General features: G+C 35.8%; 9 protein-coding genes across 9 annotated transcripts; 6 read left to right on the top strand and 3 right to left on the bottom strand.

Moving 5' to 3' along the window:
* Window positions 1–178: 178 nt before the first annotated feature.
* On the bottom strand, window positions 179–1,498 carry RO3G_15077 (uncharacterized protein; the record flags this gene model as incomplete). The annotated part of the gene is made up of 1 exon (XM_067669661.1): window positions 179–1,498. The coding sequence occupies one exon, from the start codon at window positions 1,496–1,498 to the stop codon at window positions 179–181; it is 1,320 nt and encodes a 439-aa protein (XP_067525762.1).
* A 1,158-nt stretch (window positions 1,499–2,656) lies between these two features.
* Window positions 2,657–3,150, top strand: RO3G_15076 (uncharacterized protein; the record flags this gene model as incomplete). The annotated part of the gene is made up of 3 exons (XM_067669660.1): window positions 2,657–2,789; window positions 2,845–2,947; window positions 3,003–3,150. The coding sequence occupies 3 exons, from the start codon at window positions 2,657–2,659 to the stop codon at window positions 3,148–3,150; spliced, it is 384 nt and encodes a 127-aa protein (XP_067525761.1).
* Window positions 3,151–8,047: 4,897 nt separating this feature from the next.
* Window positions 8,048–10,149, top strand: RO3G_15075 (uncharacterized protein; the record flags this gene model as incomplete). Its single annotated transcript, XM_067669659.1, has 7 exons — window positions 8,048–8,131; window positions 8,275–8,340; window positions 8,387–8,528; window positions 8,887–8,999; window positions 9,057–9,298; window positions 9,354–9,871; window positions 10,001–10,149. 7 exons carry the CDS (start codon window positions 8,048–8,050, stop codon window positions 10,147–10,149), a joined length of 1,314 nt encoding a protein of 437 aa, XP_067525760.1.
* A 364-nt stretch (window positions 10,150–10,513) lies between these two features.
* RO3G_15074 (uncharacterized protein) lies at window positions 10,514–13,135 on the top strand (the record flags this gene model as incomplete). Its single annotated transcript, XM_067669658.1, has 4 exons — window positions 10,514–10,711; window positions 10,775–11,002; window positions 11,056–12,753; window positions 12,806–13,135. The coding sequence occupies 4 exons, from the start codon at window positions 10,514–10,516 to the stop codon at window positions 13,133–13,135; spliced, it is 2,454 nt and encodes an 817-aa protein (XP_067525759.1).
* A 1,493-nt stretch (window positions 13,136–14,628) lies between these two features.
* RO3G_15073 (uncharacterized protein) lies at window positions 14,629–14,802 on the top strand (the record flags this gene model as incomplete). Its single annotated transcript, XM_067669657.1, has 1 exon — window positions 14,629–14,802. The coding sequence occupies one exon, from the start codon at window positions 14,629–14,631 to the stop codon at window positions 14,800–14,802; it is 174 nt and encodes a 57-aa protein (XP_067525758.1).
* Window positions 14,803–17,911: 3,109 nt separating this feature from the next.
* On the top strand, window positions 17,912–19,786 carry RO3G_15072 (uncharacterized protein; the record flags this gene model as incomplete). Its single annotated transcript, XM_067669656.1, has 6 exons — window positions 17,912–18,075; window positions 18,126–18,222; window positions 18,420–18,574; window positions 18,745–19,138; window positions 19,195–19,600; window positions 19,773–19,786. 6 exons carry the CDS (start codon window positions 17,912–17,914, stop codon window positions 19,784–19,786), a joined length of 1,230 nt encoding a protein of 409 aa, XP_067525757.1.
* Window positions 19,787–20,105: 319 nt separating this feature from the next.
* On the bottom strand, window positions 20,106–21,184 carry RO3G_15071 (uncharacterized protein; the record flags this gene model as incomplete). The annotated part of the gene is made up of 2 exons (XM_067669655.1): window positions 20,106–21,001; window positions 21,049–21,184. 2 exons carry the CDS (start codon window positions 21,182–21,184, stop codon window positions 20,106–20,108), a joined length of 1,032 nt encoding a protein of 343 aa, XP_067525756.1.
* A 1,023-nt stretch (window positions 21,185–22,207) lies between these two features.
* Window positions 22,208–23,999, top strand: RO3G_15070 (uncharacterized protein; the record flags this gene model as incomplete). The annotated part of the gene is made up of 7 exons (XM_067669654.1): window positions 22,208–22,286; window positions 22,334–22,665; window positions 22,715–22,772; window positions 22,838–23,202; window positions 23,256–23,553; window positions 23,610–23,677; window positions 23,739–23,999. 7 exons carry the CDS (start codon window positions 22,208–22,210, stop codon window positions 23,997–23,999), a joined length of 1,461 nt encoding a protein of 486 aa, XP_067525755.1.
* A 629-nt stretch (window positions 24,000–24,628) lies between these two features.
* RO3G_15069 (uncharacterized protein) lies at window positions 24,629–24,925 on the bottom strand (the record flags this gene model as incomplete). The annotated part of the gene is made up of 1 exon (XM_067669653.1): window positions 24,629–24,925. The coding sequence occupies one exon, from the start codon at window positions 24,923–24,925 to the stop codon at window positions 24,629–24,631; it is 297 nt and encodes a 98-aa protein (XP_067525754.1).
* Window positions 24,926–26,550: the final 1,625 nt, after the last annotated feature.

Raw genomic sequence — 26,550 nt, 5'->3', positions numbered from 1 at the left:
TTGATGAAGTTTACATGGTCTGTGTTAGTGTGTGTTTCTTGAAAGGCCATTATATTGAAGTTTAAAGAGCGTAAGTAACGTATGAAATTGGATTATTTTTGGGTATCATGGGTCTTCACCAAGCTGTTACAGTTCAATGAAGAAATGTTGAATAATAGTTCTTTCGATCTATTATTCATTATTGCTTAGATTGAGTTAGAGCACCATCAATGTTGAATACTGTGGTGCCGTGCTGCTGATCACTGGGGATGCATGCTGGTATTGGTGATCCCAGATTACCTAAAGAGTCATGACGAAAGTTATATCCTGCTGGGGCGCCATTATGGTGGCTATCCATGGCAGCCTGATGTTGAGATTGAGGAATGTTTTTGGTGGCTTGATCCACTATAACTATGTCTGTAGCAACATGTGGATTGTCGGTACTTCTAGCATTAATTTCCATTGGAATATCATCTTGTGATTCAGCGGTTGTTGTGAAGATAGCTTTCAGGAATTCTTGAGTGGATACCAAGATAGAGTCCTCCTCAGTTGTTAGCAAAGTAGAGGAATGAATTCTTGGGTCATCACCAGATTCGTTCCGAATAGAACGTTTACGTTTCATAGTATTCGAAGTGAGAGGCTGGGAGGAAGTGCTAGGCATTGTTATGCCACTAGAAGCTTGGCTCGACTGAGCCTCAACTTGATCTACTCTGTCTTGTGGAGCAGTAGGAGTTTTTCTGGCCTTTTTAAATGGCTTATTCTTGCTTTTTGCGCATTCAGCAGCAATATGGCCACTAGCGCGACAGTTCCAACAAACACGGGATGAACGTTTCTTTGGACAATCAGAGACAGCATGTCCTTCAGCATGACAGTAGTGACAATAGGTAGGCATGTCACTCCACACAGCATAAAAGCCTTCATCTTCTGACTGATACCAAGGAAGATGGTGAGAAAGGGGAGAAAATCTGTTATCATTTTTTGGGACGCTTAGTATAGCATAGTCCGTACCCATATAGGTACCAGTGTGGGATTCTCGTAGGATCCCTAAATCAAGAACGGAGCCATAAGGTTCCAAACTCATTTTCAATTGTTCCTTAAGAATGTCCTCTTTAAGAAAAGGAAGATTCGATAGTCGAAGTCGAACTAAAGGGACAGCTGGATCTAAGGCTCGACAAGGTAAAAGCCTAACTGCATCATTTTCAAAAGTAATGCCGTCTTTAAGAATGTGATCAACGGCAGGATCTGAGGGATCAAAGTTGATTTCAGCAATCTTTCGACTGCCTTCTTTAGTGGTTGCGACTGCGATTCGTGATAGAAATTGTTTCGCAATCAGGGCCATGAGCTGCACGGGCGATTCAGATCTATCGGCCATGTCCAGGAGGACACTACCTGGAGAACGTCCTGCTCTCCACACTTTAGAGTGAATAACGTTGTCTTGTTGACTGTTGTGAATGTCGTATTCGAAAGTAGCATTCATAAGTGATGTTCGCTTCCTAGCCACTACTTGGGACCAGGGCATATTTTTCAATTTGATAGGAGGCGCTGGTGCCTGTGGTCGCTGCATGACTGCGTTGACCGACTGGTGAGATATTTTATCGGAAAGAACCATGCGCGTACTTTTTTAAATAAAAAAGATCACACATCAAACAAAATCAATTAGCGCACCTTTTTTTAAAGAATTCACGTACTAAATAAAAAAAAAGGCACATTTTCTAACCAAATTTGACGACTGTCTTAACTGTAGGTTTATTTAATAAACTTGCGCATTTCGCGTATACAGTAATGTGTGAATTCTTTAAAAAAAGGTGCGCTAATTGATTTTGTTTGATGTGTGATTTTTTATTTAAAAAGTACGCTAATTTTTTTTTATAAAATGCGCGAATAATTTTTCCACATAGTGTAAGTCGTAATCAAGCACTTTGCATTTTTTTTTCAACTAAAGTTTAATGAAGAAAACAGCGTTCAAGCTTTAGAAAAGTTCCAAGCATTAAAGCGATCAATTTGAGGTGTGCTATTTAACTGATCCGGCAGTTCCTGTACTGATATTGAAATCAAGATTATATGGCAACCCTTTTGTGTTCAAAGAATATATTAATGAAGCGCCAAACGAAAACTTTTCCGATGAATCTGTAACCAAACTGGGTATGATTTTGAAGTTTTAATGGTGATAGCTTTACTAATTTGCAATACAGAAACAAAAGCTCAAGTATTAAAATTTATTGGTGAAATATACTCTACCGAACCTGTTCTCGATGATATGTATACCTTAAAAATAGTAGCACTCTCAGAAGTATTTGCCAAAATGGTACAATGTTCAACATATTTTGGCAAAAAAACACTCAACAACTTCAGCTCGTTCTGCGGTAAAAACAAATTAGACTTTATGAAAGATGAAGATTCACGAAAAAGATCGAAAAACGAAACTGGTTCTTATACCCGACTTTGGAGTCTTTATGTTTTAGAAGACAAATACCATGGTAAAGTGAAGGTGTTTCGTATTGACTTCCTTATTGACTTTTTGTTTGTAGCAAATGTGATTAAAAATATAATAGAATATAATGAGAAATATCAAGAATTCTTGAAGACGCAGAAGGAATTAGGTGTAGAAATAGTGGGATACGTCAGAAAGTCACCCTGTGACAAAAAAGAACAAAACAGAATAAGACTCATAAAAAGAATGGTTGATAAGCTACGAAGTCGGTCGATAGTTGATAAAGTCTTTGTCTCGAAAACTTCCGATGCCGATCAGCCATTTCACAAACGAGACATCAATGCGGACACCATAGAGGAGACAGATGGCACCACGACAGGTAATAGGCAGTACATGCTGAAGATAATCTTGAATTAATATATTCTGCCTTTTAGATTTTATTGAGTTTTTAAACGCGACCAAAAAAGAAGTGATTTTAGTCGTCTTGGATTACGCAGGTTTAACGACAAACGTTGAAGATTTGAAGGAATTTCTCAGGTAAAAAGCAAGTAAATATTATATAAATTGACACCTGATTGATCTATTGTGTTAGCGAGCAAAGAAACATCACAAAAATAATAGTTGACAAACTCCCTATCACAACCGAAGTTGAAATTTTTGAAACAGAGCTGTTACTTCAAGACCCAAAGGCTATTAAGAAGTTCGATTGCAAAAAACGGCCGATCCAAAGATCCCTATAAACAGAATCCCCAATTCCATTATCATCTTTCTTTTCTTCATATAGCTATATAGGAGCAAACCCAACGGTCCCGATTAGATTAACTTTAATATCCCAAAATCAAAAAGCTGTCACCCAACGGATCCTTTTAGCGACCCTATTAAAGTTAATAGGTTTTCAAATTTCGCCCAAAGGTATTAAAGTTAATAGGAATTATCAGACCTATTACCTTTCGTGTAATGCTATATGTAAATCATGTTAATAATGGATCTTTAAATTTTTCGCTTATATGTCACCTCAGAATGCATTCAGTTGAGTTCTCTATACATTGAGAATGCAATAAGTTGATGGATGATTGCATTTTTAGTTTAAATAAAGCTGAATTTTACTATGATAAACATTGCAAAACAATTTCAACTACATCGCTGAATTTTCTGGCATACGAAAATATTCATCAACGCACTTGGCAGAGTAACCATGGGTTTTGAAGTGCATAGAGTGATATCCGTATTCATAAGTTACCTGGCGGGTGGCAGCTGTCATTTTCTAGTAAGGTAAAAATCCAGATTTACTAGTAGTCTTGTACTTATACTGAAGAAAGCGGTAATCCTTAAGTTAAATGACTTTAATAATACTAATAAATACGCTTCAGCGCATTCTGGAGCGGCAGCAAAAAGTCTTTTTGACGTAGGTTGGTGATTACAAGAAGCTATCTGCAATGAGACAAAGACGATCCTCGATGCGGTCTCGGCTGACAACTTTATGACCAGAAACTGACCTGACATAGTGGGTTTCTTCGTCATATTCAAGATTAAAGCCTTTCAAAGCAAGAAGATAATAATTTGCTACGTTTTGGAACTGTTTAAATTTGCTGAATCGTTCTGCTATAGCTGCTTAAACATTGTCAGAGCTCATGTCAATTTTAAAAAATATAGTGTAGATATTTTAATAGGGTCCGACTTAATAGGAACCATAAAGTGACAACCTCACAAAAGGTATTAAATATTTAACTCCGACCGATTAAATTTAATACTTTAATAGGAACCGTTGGGTTTGCTCTAAGTTTAATCACTTTGGACAAAAATTTGAGGCCTTTTAACTTTAATAGGGCCGATAATAGGGACCGTTGGGTGACAATTTTTTGATTTCGGGTATTAAAGTTAATTTAATAGGAACTGTTGGGTTTGCTCTAAATGACGAAAGCAAAAAAAAGTCACACCTCCATTAAAAAAGATCATGTATGCCCTAAATGTTTTGGCAATTTATTTGAAATACTTCTTTACGTTTTTAATTTTAGAACTAGCAATACTAATTTCATTTAGCCATGTCAACTTCAGGAACTAGATTTTACTCATCTAATGTTGCAGATTTTGAAAAGATGGAAGTCAGCAAAGATAATTGGGAAGAGGAGCTTAAAAAACTGGAGGACTCTACTTGTGTTCACTGGATAAACAAAAGGTTCAGAGTTAAGGAAACTGAGAGCCCTTCATTGGGCCGTCATAAGACGATTTTGTAGAGTAAAAAATATGCGTGTCATCGTGGACCTGACACTTAGGTATCTAAGGCCAGAACGAACGACGACAGCGGTCGACCAATACAAAAAAATTCTAAGAAAATCGGCTGTAACGCCATCATTACGGTGACATGTCGCATTTCTGATCCAAGTATTGTTGAGCTTACACGAAAAAATGACCACAATCATATTCCTGGGTCCTACTCTGATTTGCAACATATGTCAATTTCGGATACTTTGTGAGATAAGATCGAAAATTTCTTGTGCAAAGGGTTTTTGATAAGAGGAGTAAGATTACGTCTTCTTCAAGAAATGGAGGAAGACTAACAGCAGCGGGACAAGATGCTTCATTACGACGATGCTTATAACGTTTGGCTGACGGTAGCAAAGGATATGATTTAGTTTGACAACAATGAGTTTGAATCACTTCAATTATCGACTGTGGTTATAAAGTTATTGATCACTCGTTAGATAATGTTTTCTTCTGTGTATTCATCTCTTTATGGCAAATGGATGTAATGAAAGTCTCAAAGTGCTTTTCTTTGGACTCAACATTTGGAATATCATCAAGAAGTAATGAAGTCTTGTACAGTTTAGTTGTCAGACATCCTGATACTGGAAAAGGAGTACCTGTAGGTTATTTACTCACCAATGACCAATCAGTAGCACCTGTATTAGAATGGCTCAAATTGTTCAGCGACAACTGCTCTATGCAGTCTGAACCAATCACAATCGATTGTAGTATTCCTGAGGCAGATGCAATCAAATTTATCTTTGAAGAAAATTGTTGTATACAATTGTGCTTTTTTCACGTTGCTCAATGTTGGAGTAGAAACTTGGCAATGAAGGCCAAAAATCAAAAAAGCAGGTTTAGAAAAGCTCAGAAAAGAAGTAAGTTTATATGTCTAAACAAACTACAAGACAAAACTGTTTTTTTTACCTAAAAATCTACTTTGTTATATCAATTAGATAAAAGGAAATGAGGTATACTTATATTTCTAAATGTATTGACAAACTCACTTTCTGATTTTTTTTATTATGTAATAGCAAAGAAAAAAGCAGAAGAAAGGCGACGTGTTTCATAAGAGCTGATACTTTGCTGGGTATTTATTAGTATATACACTAGGCTCTCTCTACAGGTGTATTAACTATTTGTATTTTATAATTTGCTGAAAAACAATGTCGTCTTAAGCTCAAACAACAAATCATCAATCAAGATAAATGATGGGTAGAACATTGAAAAAATAGCTACTCAGTTCAAAAGGTAGTTTTCATTTGATAAAAATGATCTCTGGTGACTAATAAAACCAATGCTTTTACCTATAGTTCAAGACTCTAGCAAAGCTTGCTGATGTTATAAACACCACTAAAAACTATAAGCCACAAGACACGCAAGAAAAAGTCATTCAGAACATCTATCTTGCTAAAAATGATTCCGTTTAGTCCTGACATGCATGCAAACCGTCCGTGGGTCTTTTCGAAGCAGTTCATTGAGATGTATTCGGAAGCAGATTACCAATACAAATTCTGGAGCTACATCTTTGAATCATTTCTAGGAAGAAAACAAGATGTTTTATTGCGATGGTAAATATCTTATTCTAACTTTATGCAACTTATACTTCGTCTAACTATTTTTAAGGGTGACACCATAAGCGGCAGTTGTAAAAGAGCTGGTCAAAAATTTTAAGTTGGATTTGCGGTTGGTGATGACACAAGATGATGAAAATATAATCGATGGCTGTACTGGAGAGATGGCCAAGAAAGCAACAGTAAAGAAGATTTATAAAGACAAGCTTAAATCAACCATTGCATCAAAGTGTCATCTTAACACTTTCATAAAGGAAATACCATATGTCCGTGCCCAGGATATTCTCCTCATAAAGATGCCAATAATCCAAGTAGCTGGTTTCAATGGAAAACTCTCTGTTATAAGTTTGCCAAAAAAAAAAAAAAAAAAAAAAAAAAGAGTACAAAATTGAGGACGTTTATTCTTTTTGTTTTCCTAAGTCCTTGCAGCAAATCCAGATAGGATCTTTAGAATACTTGATTAATTTTCTATATACAATTGATGTAAGATGACGGGCAAGACTACCAATATTTTGCATTATCTAATATTACTTATTTTTTAGGAAATGTTGGATGATCTACGAAAGATCTATCATGATAATAGTTGCAGTGTCGAAAATGATATTGAAAACATATTAACTGAAGCCAACCAAAAGAAAAAGCTCAATTACAATGCTTGGATAACAGAAGCCAGTTTTGAAAAAGAGGACGATGATGATGGTGAATAGTTTTCTTTATTTACTTACTGTTGAGTTAAAATCATATCTATGTTTCAAACATCATAAACTTATCTTTCATTCTGCTATTAAACGGTTACAATCTTATATTAATATTTCATGACATAGTAAAATACTACCCTGAAAACGAAACTAGTTTGATCGGATGTTTGAAATGTATTACCCACTTTTAAAGTATTTTGATCAACTTTTTGAATTTTATTTTATCATAACTGTTGTTTTTAAGGAATAAATCTTTTTCACAAAGATAGTAAATGAGGGATTGTAGATGAAGGTGGATAAATTTAGCTTGTTTTTATTATTTTGCAGTAGAATGCCATTCTCCATCATCTTTTCTATTGCAGTATTCTACGGACGAATATCCTATAATCATAATATATCACTGGTTATCAACCCATTAGTAAAGTCTGGTTGATATTCAATAACTATACTTTATGTTCTGAATAATTATTTTTATATACTTAAACGATCCATTCAAGGTTGCTTACATGGATCATTATCGTATAATGTTCCTAAAAGATCAACTGAGGCTTGTATAATGAATGTACTAAAAAGGAAGAATAAGTCATTACTGACACTATTCAACACGTGTTACTGTAAAGTAAAGCTAAATTACTCGGTTCAAAAATAGAGAACAATAATGTTGATGCTGTTTCAACTGTTCTGTCCGTGTCACAGCAAAAACACACACACACAAACGAAAACTTACATGGAATTCATAAAGTTTAGTATATTTGCTGATAAATTGAATGATTTTAAACCGTATTGATTCTGTCAGATTGAAATTGACTTATAGGGTAGTATTCATACATCTGTTATACAAAGAATAATTTCAATCTGAGCCATGCCTCACCCATGATGACAGCACTGACCAACGATAATAGACACTTGCCGAAAAAGAAAAATGATGCTCAAAAGGTAGAGTGGTCTTCAAGATCGCGTCTGTTTAGTACTAATTGAATCGTTCTCTCCCACTTTTGCTCACATCAAACTACCTTTTTATCCATTGCCAACGATCATAAAGTATCTGTCAAAGATTTTCTGAGATACAAAAACATGTGCTTTTATAATTTAAATATACTTTTTCTTTAAAACTTTTTTATATGTCAGAACAAGACAAGAAGGACGACGTTTATAGTTTGCTTATTGAAGAAGAAACTGGCGAACTCAAGCCAAAGACTGAAAAGGTTTTTTAGTAAAGGGAATTGTTGCTTTTATTTTACTAATTCATGTCAAGATTTTAAAAACTATTTTTGATAACTTTGATGCAGTACTACATTAGAGTGAATGTGTCATGTATACAACATAATACTTACTTTATGTTATATAGGACAAGGATGGAAAATGGAATATGAAAGAACTACAAGATTTTGCTACAGCTACCAACGGTCGTCCTGTAAGTTTTTAAAAAGAAAAAAGTCCTTTTTCTTACACTTTGATAGTTTGAGGATTCAGTGATTGAAGAAATTATTGAATCATTTGAAGTGGACAAAGAGAACAATTTGTTATATTCTGGATTTTATCAAATGTATTATATGCAAACAGTTTCAGAGCCAGAAGAGACATTAAAGGACTTTAAGAAGCGTAAATATAATCATTCTTTATGCTATCATATCCTAATATCGGCTTTCTTTTAGATGGCTATGATGATAATTTGGAGTTGGTCGCTTCTCGTACGGAACAAGAAAAATAAAAAAAAAAGAAAAGCTGCATAACTATTTTTTTTTTCTTCTTCTTTTTTTTCTCTCTCCTTCTTTTTGTTTGTTCTATGGAAGGCAGTAAAAGACAAGAACCTGTGATATTGCCTGATTCCAAAAGACAAAGAACCACATCTTACCCAAGTGACGAAGGTTTTTCTTTCTTTCTTTTTTTTTTTAAGCTATTTTTTTTTTTATTTTTTTTATTTTGATTTATTAATAATCGAGAAAATCCCTAATTATAGAAATGACAACAAGAACACCTTCGGATGTTGACATGCTTGAAGCCAGTGAATTTCAAGAAGTTGAAAATGAAGAAATTCTCAACGGAATTATTGAGCCTCTTGATACTTTAAAGGTGCATCTCCGTCTTTTTTTTTTTTTTCACTTTGTTGCTTATCTTTTTTTTTTATAGGTGAAAGAAGCGTTAGAAGCATGCAAAATTTTAGTTATTGGAGCCGGAGGATTAGGCTGTGAAATATTAAAAAACTTGGCACTCACAGGTTTTAAGCAAATACATATTATTGATATGGACACAATTGACTTGAGTAATCTCAATCGTCAGTTCTTGTTTAGAAAAAGAGATATTGGAAAACCAAAAGCTATTGTCGCAGCAAACTTTGTCATGAGTCGTGTACCTGGTGTACAAGTCGTACCGTAAGTTTTTTTTTCTGGTTTGCTGAAAGGCACCTTGGTTACTAATAGTTCATAGTCACTTTGAGAAAATTCAGGATAAAGATGATGAATATTATAAACAGTTTCAATTGATTATTTGTGGTTTGGATTCTGTAGAGGCACGTCGATGGATTAATGCCAAGGTATTAGAAATGATGGATGAGGATGATATGGAAAATACTTGGAAACCTTTAATTGACGGTGGAACAGAAGGTTTCAAGGGACAAGCGCGTATTATTTTACCTACTGTGACCTCATGTTATGAATGCTCTTTGGATATGCTCAATAAACCAACTACATATCCTATTTGCACCATTGCAAACACACCACGTTTACCCGAACATTGTATTGAATGGGCTTCTGTATTAGAGTGGCCACGTATATGGGGAACAAAGAAATATGATACAGACAACCCAGAGGATATCAACTGGTTATACCAGCATGCACTGGAAAGAGCGAATGAATTCAATATTACCGGAGTCACTTATTCTTTGACTCAGGGCGTTGTTAAAAATATCATTCCAGCCATTGCATCTACCAATGCAGTTATTGCAGGTAAAGACAAAAACAACGATAAACGGCTGGATCTTGTTAAAAAATCATGAATAGCTTCTTGCTGTAATGAAGCCTATAAATTAGCTACATGTGTCGCTTCTCATCTCAACAACTATATGATGTATACAGGTGATGCTGGTGTTTACACATACACTTTTGAACATCAAAAGAAACCAGAGTGCCCTGTTTGCGGAAATGAATCAAAAACGGCTGAAGTAGACAAAGAAATGATAGTGAATCAATTGATTGAATATCTTGCTGAAAGATCTGATACGTAAAAAGAATCCAACTTATAAATTAACTGGTTATAACCATTTCTTTTGTATAGTCAATTAAAGAAACCTAGTTTACGAACAGCAACCAAATCGATTTATATGCAAGCCCCAAAGGTATTAAACCAAGCTACATTAGGCAATTTGGAGAAGCCTTTGAGTGATTTTGTGAACGACGGAGAATACATTACAGTCACAGATGCCGCCTTACCTGTCAGTCTTCAACTGAAAATCAAATGGAAAAATGCATAACAAAAAAAAATAAATCGACTTGCCATTGAAATACCGATCTAAGCCTCAATTTTTGTTGAATTATACATTTTTTTTCTATTTGTATTTTTTATTTTTTTTTACTTTTTACATTTATACAATGCCAGGATTTGTCTTGGAAGAAGCCTTTCCACTTGCACGTTTCAACAAAAAAATTGGCGAAAACGATGGTCGTCTGTTTAAAGTTGGCGTTAATGCATTAGAATCTATTTTGGACGTCACCCGAGATTCCGATCGTTCTGACATTGCCGATTATGTTGCTGTCACTGTTCAAGGCGAAGGTTTCAAAATTTACAATGTAAAAAAGAAAAATAAAATAGCTTACTATTGATTTCAAATAAACTTACTTTTTCTTTTGTAGACAATGGATCAAAAATGCACCCAATCTTGGATTGCACCACCTGGTGTTGCATTTGCTGGACCTGCCACTTACCAAGACGGTGGACAGGATCCCGATTCGGCTGATTATACTTATGCTATTATTGCTTCTAGCCCTGAATTACCAAAGCAAGAGCAATTAAAAACAGTTTGGTTATGGAAAAACACAAAGAACAATGATAACGACAGTGCCGATCACATTACAAAAACAGTAAGCTACAAGAGTTGCTCTATACAAAAGCCATTCTCATATACATTATATAGTTTGAAGAACGTATTCATGCCATTCACATTTCTTCTGCTTTACACTCTCATGTCATTTTGATTAGTGAAAATGGCTCTATTGAATTAAACACCAAAGATCTCGAGCGCTTAATAGCCAAGCAAAAAGCACACAAGAATACGAGCGTAGTTTGGTCTACGGTCTTTGTGACATCCAATGCACACTGTTGTATTCCTTCTTCTGTAGTTCCTGCTAGATCCACCATTGTTGTCACCATCAATCAATCAGCCAATCACTATACAGTTAAATTGGATTATGTCAATGTTGAACGTAGAAGCATAGATAATTTGGCCAGCATGGATATCAAATTGACCGAGAAGCCAATCGCATTTACCTTGGATCCTAATGACGGTCGATTGACAGTGTTAGATGCAGCCGGTACCTGGTCCATCTGGCGTTTACAACTCAAGTATAGTTCAACTAAAAAGATGACATGTCATTTGCTCGATCATGTGTCCATCCCTCTAAAAGGCTACCGATTTCAAGACAAAGTGCTGGGTAACATTGCTGCTATCACACCCTTGGGCGATAGTTACGTAGCCATGGTTGCTCCTCGTATCAAGAGCAAACAAGAAGAGGAACATGTTGTGAGTGTTTGGGACGTCAAGTACGGTACACTGCAAGCAGAGCAAGTAGTGAAGACGACAGAAAAGAATACTTTTAGCAAAAATTGTGTTTACAGTATCGCAGCTTTACCTAACTCTCACCTGGCCATCACCATTTCCTCCACTACTCAGTATGCAAACAGTACAGGTAAAACGTCCAAAAAGATGGTGGATACAAGTTCGATTGTGATGCTCTGTCCTTATTACAGTGAACCTGTGTCCCTGATGGCAGCTATGGGAAAAATGAAGCAAACAGTGGCCTTTATGGGTATCAGTGACGATGTAGGTGCATCTGAAAACATTGGATTTTCTCGCAGTGGAAATGAAACAGTCATGCGCGATTTGCACTTTTCAGCCGATTTGCAAGATTCAGAAGACATCTATGACAAGTGGGTGGCCAAGATAAATAAGGCACATAAGTCTGAATCGAAAACATTGGCCGAGTTGTTAAAGAGCGGCGTTTCAGAAGAAAAATTCACCGAGACATTCTTTGAGTATGTTAACGTCAAACGAGCCACACAAGAAAGCGACGACACACTCATGACCGAAGCGTCCTTTGAGGCCAAGACAGAACAATACCGCCAGTGGATGACGTCTAAATTCGTGCCAACTAAAAAGAAGGCGGTTGAACTTTCACAGTTCTTTGTGTCTAGTGTTCTGTCTCGATGCTGCTCAGCTGAACAGAGCGACGATTTTTGGCCTGTGGATGTTTTGCTTTACTTGATGTCAAGATCACTTGTCCGTAGCAGTTATTGTGAAAAGGGTATTGTTCGTACATTGCTAGATAAAGACGATTGGGCTCTGATGCCTATCGTGCTTGAAAAAGTGTTGGATATTCCTGAAAGTGACCTTGTAATCCTCGTCAAGGCTTTGATTGCTAAACAGACAGAACACGAAGAGTGGGCAGGCACTCGATTCAATAAATACTTCAAGATGGTTGTAGAAGCACCAAGAAATGATATTTTCCTTCAACAAGCATTAAAGCGCATTGATGCAGTGGAGCTGCCCATTATTTTGACAACATTTGCGGGTTGGTTAAAAGAAAAATCATCTAATCTGAATAATCGACGCAATGTAAGTTTGAGATGATGAGGTTATCTTTAAGGATACTAATGCAATAACGTAGATTGTTGATTTCTGTAACAGTATATTAGACGTTCATTTCCCTACACTCATATTGGAACCACCACTTCAACCTGTCGTACATACATTACGTGAATTAATTTCTCAAGAAATCGAAGTCATTGATGATTTGGAACAATTACGAAACATTTTAGGTGCCTACAACCGTAAGCACAAGCATGCGCGTGCAAAGAAATCATTAGAGAGACAAGCAAATAAGGACAATGCAGACGCGCCGCAAGATGAATTGACTCGCTTTAGAAAGAAGAAGAATGGCAAATTTGGTGGCGAGCAAGGTATACCTATTTATAGAGTGGAAGTGTTCAAGTTTTAGTAGAATCAAGTGTAATTTGTGTATTTTAAAGTAAATAAAGGCATTTCTTCAAAAAAGAAACAGTTTTTATATTCTCTTGTTTATTTGCAACCAATGTTGTTTCATAAACATATTGTGTTATGTTGTGTTTTTTTTTTTTTTTTTTTTTTTTTTTTTTCACTATGCCAGTCGATACAATATATTTATCATCAACTGTGTGATATAAAAGTGTCAAACAAATGTTAATCAAGTACGGTGTTTCAATTTCCAGCAGATCGCTTAAAAAACCCAGGACATACAAGGGCTTTTCTCCCCTTCTCTGTATTGCAAACACCAAACTTTTACAGTTCGAGTCGAACTGTTAGAAGCAATGAAAATACCCATCTTAATTTGAAAACCGATCCTTCTCTTTCCTCTATTGATGCAGAACTTGAGTCTTGTCCTCGTCGATTGGCTACAGCATATATCCAACTTCACGGAACTACATGCAACGATCCAAAAGCTGCTTTATGAGCATTTGGCCATTCATTGAATACGGTATACTAGAAACAAAAGCAACATCCCTCTTTAGACGCGTACTGAAACGAGGTTAAAGCATATATGGCTCAAAACCATTTGAAATCTCAATTTTCAAAGCACTTTGAAAACGCACACTATTTCCCGAAATTATTGGCAACTTTTTGTCTAAAGATGACCTTTTAAGATCCAATTGAACGCATAAAATTAAGCTGTATACATGCCCGCCCGGACCAGGTCAGTCCGTTAAGAAATTAATGTTAAGAAAAAATCCCTTTAGCATCAAGGGTAAAAAAAACCGAGCATACCACCAAGCTCTGCAACGTCAGCTTATAGACTAATGTAGCAATACATACTTCGAAAGAAAAGCCTACAAAAGCAATCTTTGAATACCGAACCCTTTGTTTATTGTAGTACTCTCGCCTTATGATGCATGTCGTAGGATACGTTAATAAAGTGGTAGTTGTGAATGGTCTAAAAAAGACATACAATCGATGATGATTACTTTCAAGTAACAACTCCTATCCCTGCATAGTATATAAGAATCATGAAAGAGAACGATAATATTAGGATACTATTCTTAATAGCTCTGTCATATCCCTAATGACTTTAAACATGATTTACACTCAAACGACCAAATCAGAATAATGAGTGCTTTATAAAGGCTTTTTTTTTTCTTTGTTTTTGTTGGGTTGGGTAGTTTTTTTATTATTAGACCATATTGAGAAAACCTGAGATGTTGCACCACCCTTTCGAGACCTTTGCAGAAAACCTGAAATGCTGCACTTTCCTTTCAAAATCTTTGCAGAAAACATTTCTATGCATCCTCTTTTTAGGTTTATATTTTCAAAAAACCAAAAAGATTTGCAATCATAAGCGACTGTCTACATACATAGATTGCAACCGTTCAAACTCCTTACATCAACGCATATAAAAGAAGCACTCTTTTTTCTCTCAATCAATTCATTATTAAACAATAGTCTATTCTACATACAAACATGCGTTTATCTCTCATCTTCTTTGGTTTATCATCTGTCTTTATGATCGTGTCTTCAGTTCCTCTTAGCTCTATTGGATTAGAAAAAAGAAAGCTTGATTCTGCTATTCAAGCCGCTGCTGATGCTGCTGGACAGGCCGAAGGCGCTGCTGGTGGTGGTGGTGAATTGCCTTAACGTTAAGACGTTATTTTCTAGCATTCCCTCTTTTTGGCAATATTTTTATTCTTCTTCCAAGGCTCATTAATGTCCTTGACATGCTATTAGAAGAAAATACAAATTAATAAAATAAAGCCCATGAAACCTTCTTTTACATAGAACACATACCTATTTTATTCTTTTCTTTTCTTGAATTACGTTGACCATAAAAAGGGATACAATACTCCTTATGAATGACTTGTTATTTTTCTATCATTTTGTGCAAAAGGAGAAACGATATAAAAAAAAGGGGTATTTTGCGCTATTCACTCATGAGCAACATGATAAAAAGTTTTGGATACAGACTTCTAATTCAGATTGTGTGATAAATGATGATAAACATTTGTATGGCGACGTCCATTTGAGCTACCTTATGCGTTTGGACATCTTTGGGTGATACCATACTTTGCTTTTGCTGATAGAAAGTCGAGCCTAAATGGATTTATCAAATGGCGTAGTCGCTGGTTTAGAAATGTATCTATGAATGATGATATACGTACTTTGTCTAGAAACTCAAGCTTATACGAAATACAGATTTCATTTAGCCTATGCTGATACTTCATGTACAGAGCAAAGTAATAATAATAAGAAAAGCATGCAAAGATAAAAAGGTCATTTATGACTTAAAAGGGTAAAAATTATATACCTTTTGTCAGAGCCCATAAACAGAAAGGCAATGCTACTTGGCTACAAGGACTAAAAAAAAAGATGAGGAGTGTAGTGTAAAGAAGAAAGAATTGAAGCTCTTCATATACATATCCTTGTAATAAACAGTGACAGTATTCCTTTCTTTTTTTTCATCTCAAGTGTAATAATAATGTTTGATACCGACAAAAGATGAATGCTTTATGTTTGTTTAGAGCATGAACATTCATCCTATCGATGACTCAAAAAGGCAGCAAAAAGATTGTATCCTTAATGAAGAGGCGCCTTGACAGGTCAAGTGTGAAGCAAAGACTGTCATTCACTGGCAATTATGATACAAAAGACTCTAATATGCTTTCTTTCACAGTAGCTCTGACTTCATCATTTTCAATAAACAGATAAAAAAAAAACCCCCTCTAAAGTTTGAATAAAAAAGCCTAATTTTTCTAGAATTATTGCAAATATAGTAAGTAATTGTTACATAAAAACCTAAAAAAGGCGTTATTTTGGCTGGTTTTGCAAAATAACGAACAATATGTAAATGTAAAAGGGAAAGAAATGAGTGGAGACACCAGAAGAGAGATAGAGAAATTGAATTGGCCATATCAGAAACTCCTGGCCATGTGGGTACTTCGTAGGGATCAGTTTGTCATGGTGCATTTGGTCTAATTCATGCAGTATTGAGCATATAGTCGGCCATTGCTGTGACCAGAAGAGGGCGGTCCAGAGGGAACCAAAGGACGTAGCGGGAGCCTATCCATAAGGAATGACAATGGACTGTTTATAGTTTGTGACATAAGTAAACGTTGGTGCATGGTAAGGCAGTCGATAGCATGGTTCTTTGAGTGATGTTGTGTAGGATGCTTGGGACATGGTCTAGGCGCACTACCAGATAGCCAGCTTAACTTCCAACGTATACAGCATCTATGTTCTAGATTGAGCATGGGCAGCCACATGATGGATTCTGTAGATACAGATCGGCGACAGCTAGAAAGTAGTTTGGAGTTTCAGTTCTACTGACGTTTATCTCTGATTTTGTTGCAAGAAATGTTGTTTAGTAGTCTTGAATACACGAGTATCAAGGTTATCAGGGATAGAAGATGGTGTCTTCCAAAGCAAATTCCTAGACGGGAGATGTCATTGGTGTACAGCAATAATAGAAGATTTTTTTGTTACAAGAAAGATGTGAATATGCTTAAGAATGAATCTGAGATTATAACACAAACCATGAAAAAACCTCGAGCTTTTTTTTTTTTTTTTTTTTTTTTTTTTTTTTTTTTTTTTTTAGTATTTGCTGCTTAGAAGCGCGTATAAGTTTATAGTGAAATTTAATAAAATAGCAGGTTGTTGTATGGAAATAAAAGCAGATATATGAAATATAGCATATTATTGATAGCTTGTGTTTAAGCATAAGCATGTAAACAAGACTATCATTCAAATGAAGCATGTTCATGTTGAGTTGTTTTGAGAAAGCAGGAAGGAAAACTTTATTTCAGAAGAATGATTAATTGATCAGAGACAATACTTTTCTTTACTCCTGAAACTATATATTATTCAATGTAACAGCGCTATAGCTCTTGTTTTAAAATAGTCTGACCTCTATTTTTAAAATAAAAGAAACAATGCATGTTTATTTTGTTTTGATTCAACCAATATAGCCATGCTTTGTTTGCTTTTAATAAACGCACGGTTTATTTATGCAGCTTGTATGTAATCTGAAATTTGCTGTTGTCTTTAAAAAAGCTCAGCAGAAGCTCTTATTATTGTAAGCATGTGTGAACGCAATCATTATAGCACCTTACATTCAACTTTAACCACAGTTAATATAACAAATCAACTAACTGGTTGGTAAATAAAATATAAAATTAATTTATCCAATAAAGCCTATAAATGGTATATCGTAAAAAGAGGGAATGCATATATTCTTTATGAGTAAATAATGTGGGGTATAAATTAAAAAGGAGATTTCTTCGATGGGATTAAACAGATAATAAGAATATATAGCTTGTACAGATAAAGAAAAAACAAAAGAAGTAAATCGTACTAGCTTTATTCCCTGTGTTCTTACATGTAGCATACTGATAATAATTACAAATACATTACATTAAAGAATCAATTTAAATGAATTACACTGCTTTCTAAAGGTTGCTTTTTATATCAAAAAAAAAAGGCTTGAAACACTGAGTATTTTATCTAGACTGTTATTGAATAAACTATTCATGTCCCATCATATTTAAAAAACATTATGAAAAGATATAAAGGATTTGATGTGTACGACTTTTGTTGAATACATCATTCGTTTTATCTGGAATCCAATGAAAATCAGAAGACGTCGGGTATTAAAGTTTTATTTTGGCAACTTTAAACCAATGAAGAGTAAATTGTTTCTTTTCAACTTGCTTTTTTTTTTTTTTTTTTTTTAAATTTCTTTTTTAAAAGCCAAATGGCAGTATTTAATCAAATCAAAAATTTCATCAAGACCTCTTATATGGGAGGTCAAAAGTATGAAGCTGCGGCTAGGATTGTACAAGAGGAACTGAAGGCAAAGAATACAATGCCAAATTATCCAGGACTTGCTGCATATCAATTGACAGCAAAACTTGGAGAGTAAGGAAAAGGAACAATCAAAAGTGTGTTAGTAAACATGTATTCTTTAGTGGTGCATTCTCTGTAGTATATGAAGCTCTCAAGCTAAAGACAAATGAAAAAGTAGCCATTAAAGTTGTTAAAAAGGCAGAAATAAACAATCATCAGGTATATAAACATTGAGAACATCGGTGTCTCAAATTTGGTTCAATTGTTTATTATGCATTTAGAAATCAAGCGTGTTAAAAGAAGCACAAATAATGAGATCGTTAGATCACCCATCAATCATCAAGATGTTAGATTTTATAGAAACAAATGAAGTAAGACTGGTATGCGTATATATTTTCTACTAAAATCATTACAAGTATTACTTTCTTGTCTTGGAATTATGTGAAGGTGGTGAACTCTTTCATCAAATTGTTCGTCTTACCTACCTCAGTGAAGACCTTGCACGTCATTGTATTAAACAAGTCGCAGAAGGAATTCAGTACTTGCATGAAGAAAAAGGAATTGTTCACAGGTAAGAAAAGAGTTATTTTCTATATAAAAGATGAGTAAATATATATCTTGTCTGTAGAGATATCAAACCAGAAAATCTGTTGTTTGTACCCATAGAATTCATGAAACGTGATACTCCTTTACCACACAACACGTTTGACGAACCCAAAGAAGACGAGGGCAAATTTGTAGAAGGCCTTGGTGGGGGGGTGGCATTGGTCAAGTCAAGATTGCCGATTTTGGTTTATCCAAAGTCATTTGGGACGAGCAAACCAGAACACCTTGCGGTACGGTAGGCTATACAGCACCAGAGATTGTCAACGACAAGCGTTATTCAATGTCGGTCGATATGTGGGCACTGGGCTGTGTCCTTTATACGTTGCTTTGTGGTTTCCCACCCTTTTATGATGAGAGTATCAGTGTCTTGACAGAGAAAGTGGCCAGGGGCCGTTACACCTTTTTGAGTCCTTGGTGGGACGGGATCTCTGGTGAAGCAAAAGATTTGATTACGAAACTGCTTTGTGTTGACCCTAAAAAGCGATATACGATCGATCAGTTCCTTGAGCACCCCTGGATAAATAAGCAGGTAGCAGACAGATTTTTTCTTTTAAATTCTCTGTTGATGAACCATACGTCTAATAGAATGTGGACAATACAAAAGTAAAGACCGTTCCTTCTGATTTCTTGATCGATGCTGCCTCTAAACCTATACCATCTGAGATTGCGAATGGAGTCACTGACAAGCAAAAGGAAACTGAAGCTGAGGCATATAAACGATTGATCTTGGAGCGTAACCGGGATGAAGCAGAACTAGAGGCGGCTGTGCCTGTTTCTGGTGTCTCTTCAGTTTTAAACTCCCGCGCCAACTCCCGTACTCCGTCTGTCGTTGCTTCTGGCGCAAGCACGCCTCGAAGAGATCTGTTCTCTGGTATTTCATCCATGAAAGAAATGTTTGATATCTCTTATACAGTGCATCGCATGGCTGAAGAAAAAGCAAGAGGTAGTCAGGATGTGCGTGATATCTTCAAGGCAGCCGTGAGTGCCCAAGGTGAGGAAAATGAAGAAGTGACGGCTGAAGAAGAATCGACAGATGAAAATTCCTTACGAACGTCGACCAGTGAAGGAAATAGGATGAGTGATAAACAATTGGAAATATTAAATAAAAAACTAAGGGCAATCGGTGGAATCATACGAAAGTCAAAAACAAAGAAAGCCAATAGCTTTGTTGAACTAAATATGGAAAAATCAAATTTATTTGGCAGAAGAAAAAATCCTCAAGCGGCTTGATTGTGGTTGATACATTGATAAAATCGCTGGCCGGTTAAAATTTATTGTAAAAAAGCTACTTTTTTTTTTGTTTACACATGTTGGAAATAAAGGCAAGTTCGTTTCCTTTGACTCTCTTATCTTTTTAATAAAAAAAGAAGTACAGCCGATAACTTGATATGGTATATCAATGTACACATGTTACTTGATAAATATTGACACAACATAAGTTTATTAAAGTTTAAACACACAAACAAATATATACATTCTTGTTTCTAGAAATCTCTTTAAGGCTTAACAACCACCTTTAATCCTGTACCAGCCGTAAATACTTCCCAAGCCTTGTCAAATTCACTCAATTTGAAAGAGTGAGAAACAAGCGCACGCCAATTAACTCTTCCTTCGGCCAAAATCTTCACGGCACGATCAATACCGTAGGGATTTGTAAAGGTTGAGGTAATTGTCAATTCTCTTCTATAGACATCATAAGGAGAGACGGACACACGATCCTCTACCTTGGCTACACCAACCCATACTACCGTTCCACCAGCCTTTGCAAACTTGACAGCATCATCGGCCGTGTTGGGACGGCCTACACATTCAAACACAACATCGTAGCCCTCTCCAAGAGCACCGTTGACAGGTCCCAATTCTCCAGGAGCATAGGCAGCAGCGGCACCAAAGATTTCCAAAGCTTCCTTACGTCTAAACTCATTCGGTTCAATCACGGTCACTTTACCTCCACTGGCATTCACAAGAGCCGTGGTCATCAAACCGATGGGACCAGCACCAATCACCAATACAGAATCACCACTCTTGACGTGACCTTTGTCGACCGCGTGGACCACGCAAGACAAAGGTTCGGATAAACAGGCTACCTCAGGAGGAACATGTGAAGGAACAGTGATGGCTGCACGAGCGGGCACGGCAACATATTGAGACATACCCCCATCCACCGTAACACCGATACAGAACAGATTCAAACAAAGGTGATACTTTTTGTTACGGCAAAAGGTACACTGATTACAAGGCATGTTGGGATCAATAGCGACCAAGTCGCTTACTTTGACAACCGCCATCGTCTCTGGATGGATCTCTTCAACGTAACCACAGAATTCGTGACCCACCACCACGTTTTTAGTTGCCTGAGGGGTTTCTCCCTTACAGATGTGTAAATCGGTACCTTTGTACGTGTTATTGAATGAATGAATAAAAGAAAAAATCACTTACCACAAATACCAGAAGCTGCAACTCGAATCAAGACTTCACCTGGTTTCAAAACAGGAACGTTCTTTGTTGTTAATGCAATAGAACCAATGTCTTTCCAGCTAGCAGTGGTCATCTCTTTTGCTGTAGTGTTTGTCATTTTTTTCAATAAAGTTGTAACGAAAAGTTGAAAAAAGAAGAAAAAAAAAAGAAAAAAACTGTTTTATAAACAATATTTTTAGCATAAGCCAACAAGTGACAGACTGAACTTACGATATTAGTACGGTTGTACTAAAAATCCGATTGGTTAAAAATGGGGGTACGTTTACTTTTAAGGATAAAAGCTCCTTCTGGCAATCAGTGATTTTGATGAGTTACTAAACATGTTGTAATATGATTGTCATTTCTATCATTTTGCCTAATCAGATTGGTTATTGATGACAGTAATAAGTTGAGCTAAAAAAGAGAGAGACAAAAATGATCAAGTTGACCTGATGGCTGCTTTCTTGATAATATGTATAAAAAAGGAAGTTTAAAAATATAATTGGGAAAGGACTGGAAATCAAATTGAACAAGTTTCAAGTAGAACATCCAGAACTATTAATTTTAAAAAGTAGATGTTCCCACACACAGACACCCCTTTCTGGCTTGCGGGAATCTTTTGCACCTTTTTTTTCCATGCAGGGACACCAGGGTTGTCCATGTCTGAGATCAAAAGCTGATTCCCACACACTAGTGTGCTATTTTTTTTCTTTTTGCCTTGCGGGAATCTTTTGATTCTATATTTTTTATCCAATTTAACTTTTCCTCCAGATTTCCCACAGCCAATAGAATATTCTCCTTCTACTTATCTTTTAAAGTTTATTGAATTCCACAAGGCTAGGTTACTTGTAAATCCATTTCACAAAATCAAAGTTTTATATTATTTTATGAACAACTCCAACATCAGCAATAGGCTTGATACTAATTCAGTAAAATGAATACTATTTTTCATTGATTAAAGGTTGTGCCAAAAACAGAAATTGAACCTTTGAAATGCCCCGATTGGACAGAAATGCAGTTACCCCAGATAAGGTGTAACCTACAAGCGTCATGCTTTCTTTACTCATGCAACTTGTCAAACAATATATAAATCTTCAGCATTCTTTTTTTATTGTTTTGAATTCAAACTAAAAATTAAATAATGAAAAAGATATTACAAGGCAATGCTTTACTCTATTCTGTAGCATGTTTTGCTTCCTTGGGTCAATTTCTATTTGGTTGTATGTGTACTCTACAAGAAATGTATTTTTATTCACACTTTATGTAGATGACCAAGGAGTCATGTCTGGTATCTTGGTAAATAATCGCTGGCTCGAATTATTTGGAAATCCTAATTCAACGATGCAAGGATTGATCGTTGCCATCTTTGAGCTCGGTGCCTGGTTTACAGCTTATCCTACAAGTTGGTTTATGGATCGAATCGGTCGTCGTTGGACTATCTTGATCGGAGCTGCTATTTTTATTGTTGGGGGAAGTGTTCAAACTGGATCAAGTAATTTGGCTGCTATTTTGTTGGGTAGATTGATTGCTGGTTTTGGTATTGGTTTCTTGAGTACTGTTCTACCCGTCTATACCGCCGAATTAAGTCGTGCTCATAATGTAAGTTGCCTTGATAATCTAAAGACACATAAACTTACAAAATAAACAGCGAGGTAAAGTCACCGTGCTGGGAATGAGTATCAATATGTTTGGTTACATGGCATCAGGTAATTAAAGGAGAAGACGGTATCAAAAGTAAAACAGTCATTCATTTCTTTTTTTTTCTTTCTAGAATTTATTGATTATGGATTCAGCTTTGTTGAAAATGACTGGTCATTTCGTGGTCCACTTATTTTACAAGTCGTCTTTGCTCTTATCTTGGCCGTTGGAACATTGGCACTTCCAGAATCTCCTCGATATCTGGTTTCCAAACAAAAGGACAGCGATGCATTAAGAACACTTGCTGATATGCATGGAAAGCCAGAAGACAATCCACATGTCATTGAAGAATACGAAGAGATCAAAAACACACTGGAATTTGAAGCTAAACTTGGACAACCCACATGGGGGGAGATGTTTACAGTCTATTCAAAGAGATCCTTTATTGCTATTGCAGTACAAACTTTGGGTCAATTATCTGGTATTAATATTGTTACAGTAAGTTTCTAGTCTCTTTTTCATAACAATTCATTAACTTCAATTATTATCAGTACTATGCTCCAAAAATGTATGAAACCGTACTTGGCCCTGGCAATCAAACCATTCTGTTTGCTGGATTTACAGCACTTGTTTACTTTTGTGGTGCCCTGATTGCCTCACTTCTTGTGGACAGAGTAGGAAGAAGACCTTTGTTTATGTCTGGTAGTTTCTTTATGATCATTTGGTTGGTGTTGATGGCCGTTTTCAACAAAATAGACCTTGGCTTGACATCCGCTGTTCTCGTGATCGTCTTTACGATGATCTACGTAGGAACATTTGGTATTACATGGGCATGTGTAGATTGGTTATGTAAGTACACAATAATGATACACTTGTGCCTTTTTTTAATTGATAATCTCTTATAGACCCTGCAGAGATTTTCCCATTCCGTACAAGAGCTAAAGGTATGTCTCTTGCTGTCTCATCCAACTGGGTAAATTAGTCTATAAAAGAAAATCTTTTTAATCATGTCCACTGATTCTTTTTAACTATAGCTGAGTAACTTTGCTGTCGGTCTGTGGACACCACCACTCTTGGATAGAATTGGATGGGCTACCTACATCTTTTATGCTGCTTGGAACGTTGTTGCTCTTGTCGTGGTGTACTTTTGGTTCGTTGAGACAAAGGGTAAAAGCCTTGAAGAAATTGATGCGATGTTTGATGATGGTGCAGGTGAGATCCCTCCCGAGTTGGCCATTGAAAGCGAAAAGAAAAAGGTCACACATGATGATGGTGCTGAAAACGATAAGGTGTAAATAAGTTTGTAATTATATATATATTTAATAGGTTTAATAAACATGAATATCTTCCATCTTTTTTACTTTATTTTTTAAACTAAAACCAACATGGTGTAGTTGTAGCTTTGTATTTTATTCCTTATTCTTCAAGTACTTTACAACATGGTTTGTAAAAAGGCAATCACTCTTAACTCAGTGTACCCCTATATTTATGCACAAAAATAAATGAAAGGCTTATCATGAGTTCAAAGTCTTTCATCTTTGTTTTTATTAGACCCTGCAGCAATGTCCTTAATATTTTTTTTTTTAAAAAAACAAAAAATTATAGTTTAATAGAAAAAGCTATAAAAAATAAAGAAAAGCAAAAGATCCCTTGTGAAACTCCATCATTAGCAAAGATATTAAAGAAATGTTTTGTCCTTTTTGACACACATCTTCAGTAATCCTAGAAAGAACTACTTCCCCTACCGCGGTTTTAAAATTGTATACCAAAAAAAAAATGCAAGAATTATCTTACAAAACAAAAAAAGAAAAGAATTACAGTAAATAGAGATATTGACATCTTTAGTAGTTCTCTTTGGGTGATTTTATTCTACAATAGTTGCATGTACATAAATATGGGTGTGTATATATACGTGTGTACAAAATTAAACTTTGCTGCCAATAACTGAATAACCTCTGGCGGGTTTGTTTGCTGACAATTCTTCTTTGGTAGGAATGTGATCTTTCAATTCAACTTTGACAAGTTCTTTCAACTTGAGAATAAGGCCTGCATTACCAGCGTTCACAGGTTTATATGTGGTTTGGTGAAGACGAAATAATCCAAGTGTTTTTGTAGCAGCACGAATTTCTTCGGGAAGACCAATGACTGAGCGTTTTAAGGTGATTCTGTAATAGTTGGAAGCTGCCTTTGTACTGGAAGAAAACAATCGTCTATTTATCATTTTAATTGCAGGAAAAAAAAAAAAACAAAGGTTCCCCTTTTTTGATTCTACATGGGTGGCTTTGAATAACGAGAGATCAGTGGACAAATATTTTGCCGGATATTTAGAATGTCTCCTTGCACAGCAATTTGCGTTTGAAATTCAGAAGGTTTCTTAAATCATCATGTATTTGAGAAACACCAACGTCTAATACATCTTTTTAAATGGCTTCATTTTTTGCTTCATCTCGTACAATGTGATTCTATTCAAGAGGTAGTGGCAAGTTAAAATTTCAAATTATCATAATTTCATAAAGACATATATGTAAGCTTGTTTAACGCGTAGGTGAGGAAGGATGTTGGAGCTCGTATCGAATGTTTTCCCCAGTTCTGCTAGACGAGAAAGGAGAGCCATTGGAAACCGAATGATAAAGTCCAGGTGGGGATTGTAAAAATGATTCGGTGAGCTTGTAGCTGTGGTTTCTGAGAATAGCTTCTAATACATCAAATGATACGCTGAACGATGAAGTCGTTTTTCATTTGCATTTTTGCTTTGGCTTCGCGCTATAATGTATGATTTCGACTATCGAAAAGGCTTGAAAGTATCACCCAGGTTTATAAACCGCAATAATTAATTTTATGGGAGATTCCTAAAAGTTTTTCCATGGCATGTTGAGTGATTCTCTCTCAGCATTGATTCCAGACAGAGGTTCAACTCTGTGTTAGTCAATCTGTCTTCAGCAAGTAAATGCTCAACTTACAATGAAGTAGGTATACCTTATCTTCATTTTGATGAAGAAAAATCAACTCATTACAAGTACCGTGCATCGAACGTGCCCTTTTCGAACAAGGCCCAGTCCAAAGACAAGGCAATAAATAGTAGATAAACCGAATGAATCCTGATTGGCTGAATAATGAAAGGCTGCATATTTTCACTGAATTAAGTGCTAATTTCCTTATTATTGCGAGCGATGCAATATTTGTTTATTTATTATATATAATAGCTTATAAAAATTAATAGACTAATAAGTCCTCTAATACTGAGAACAGACCCAGATTTTTTTAAAAGAGGGAACCATTCAGGAGTAAGAAAATCAAAGGCTTACCTTGTTTGTACACAAGCCCGATTAATGGATTTTTAATTCATCTGACCTCGCTGTATTTGGAATGTGAGTGGATGGCGCGAGCGTTCAAACTTTACAGCTAGATCTAGTTGCAAATGGCTTATGTTGGCTTATTGAAATGGACGACTTCGAGCTTTTGCAATCGTTTGACGAACTTTCAAAGATGAGAACGACTATGCAAAAGCTGTTCAAGGTCAAGGAAGCGGTTGATCTTGTAATTGCTAGTATAACCAGATTTGTTAAGAAACGCAATACTAACAACATTGTACAAGTGCCCCCCCCGAACGCTTGACTGGACCCCTAGCCCTTACCATAATAATAGAGCAAAAAAGGTCAAGAGATACAGTAAATGATTTGGGCTAATTCGTCTTGGAATGTCTTACGATATCTGTCAAGCAAGGGTGTGCTTTCATTCAGGTTCAAGTAAGCCATTTTTTCAATGATTTAAAAGTAAATAAAAGCAAAAAATTGATGGAATGCTTAAATCTTTATTTTAAGTAAAGATAACCAGATTTATTTATGT

The sequence above is a fragment of the Rhizopus delemar genome, genomic scaffold, assembly GCF_000149305.1.
Source record: "Rhizopus delemar RA 99-880 supercont3.15 genomic scaffold, whole genome shotgun sequence".
Classification (NCBI taxonomy): domain Eukaryota; kingdom Fungi; phylum Mucoromycota; class Mucoromycetes; order Mucorales; family Rhizopodaceae; genus Rhizopus; species Rhizopus delemar.
The sequence above is the reverse complement of the archived record's forward strand: the minus strand, read 5'-3'. Positions and strand labels throughout refer to the sequence as shown.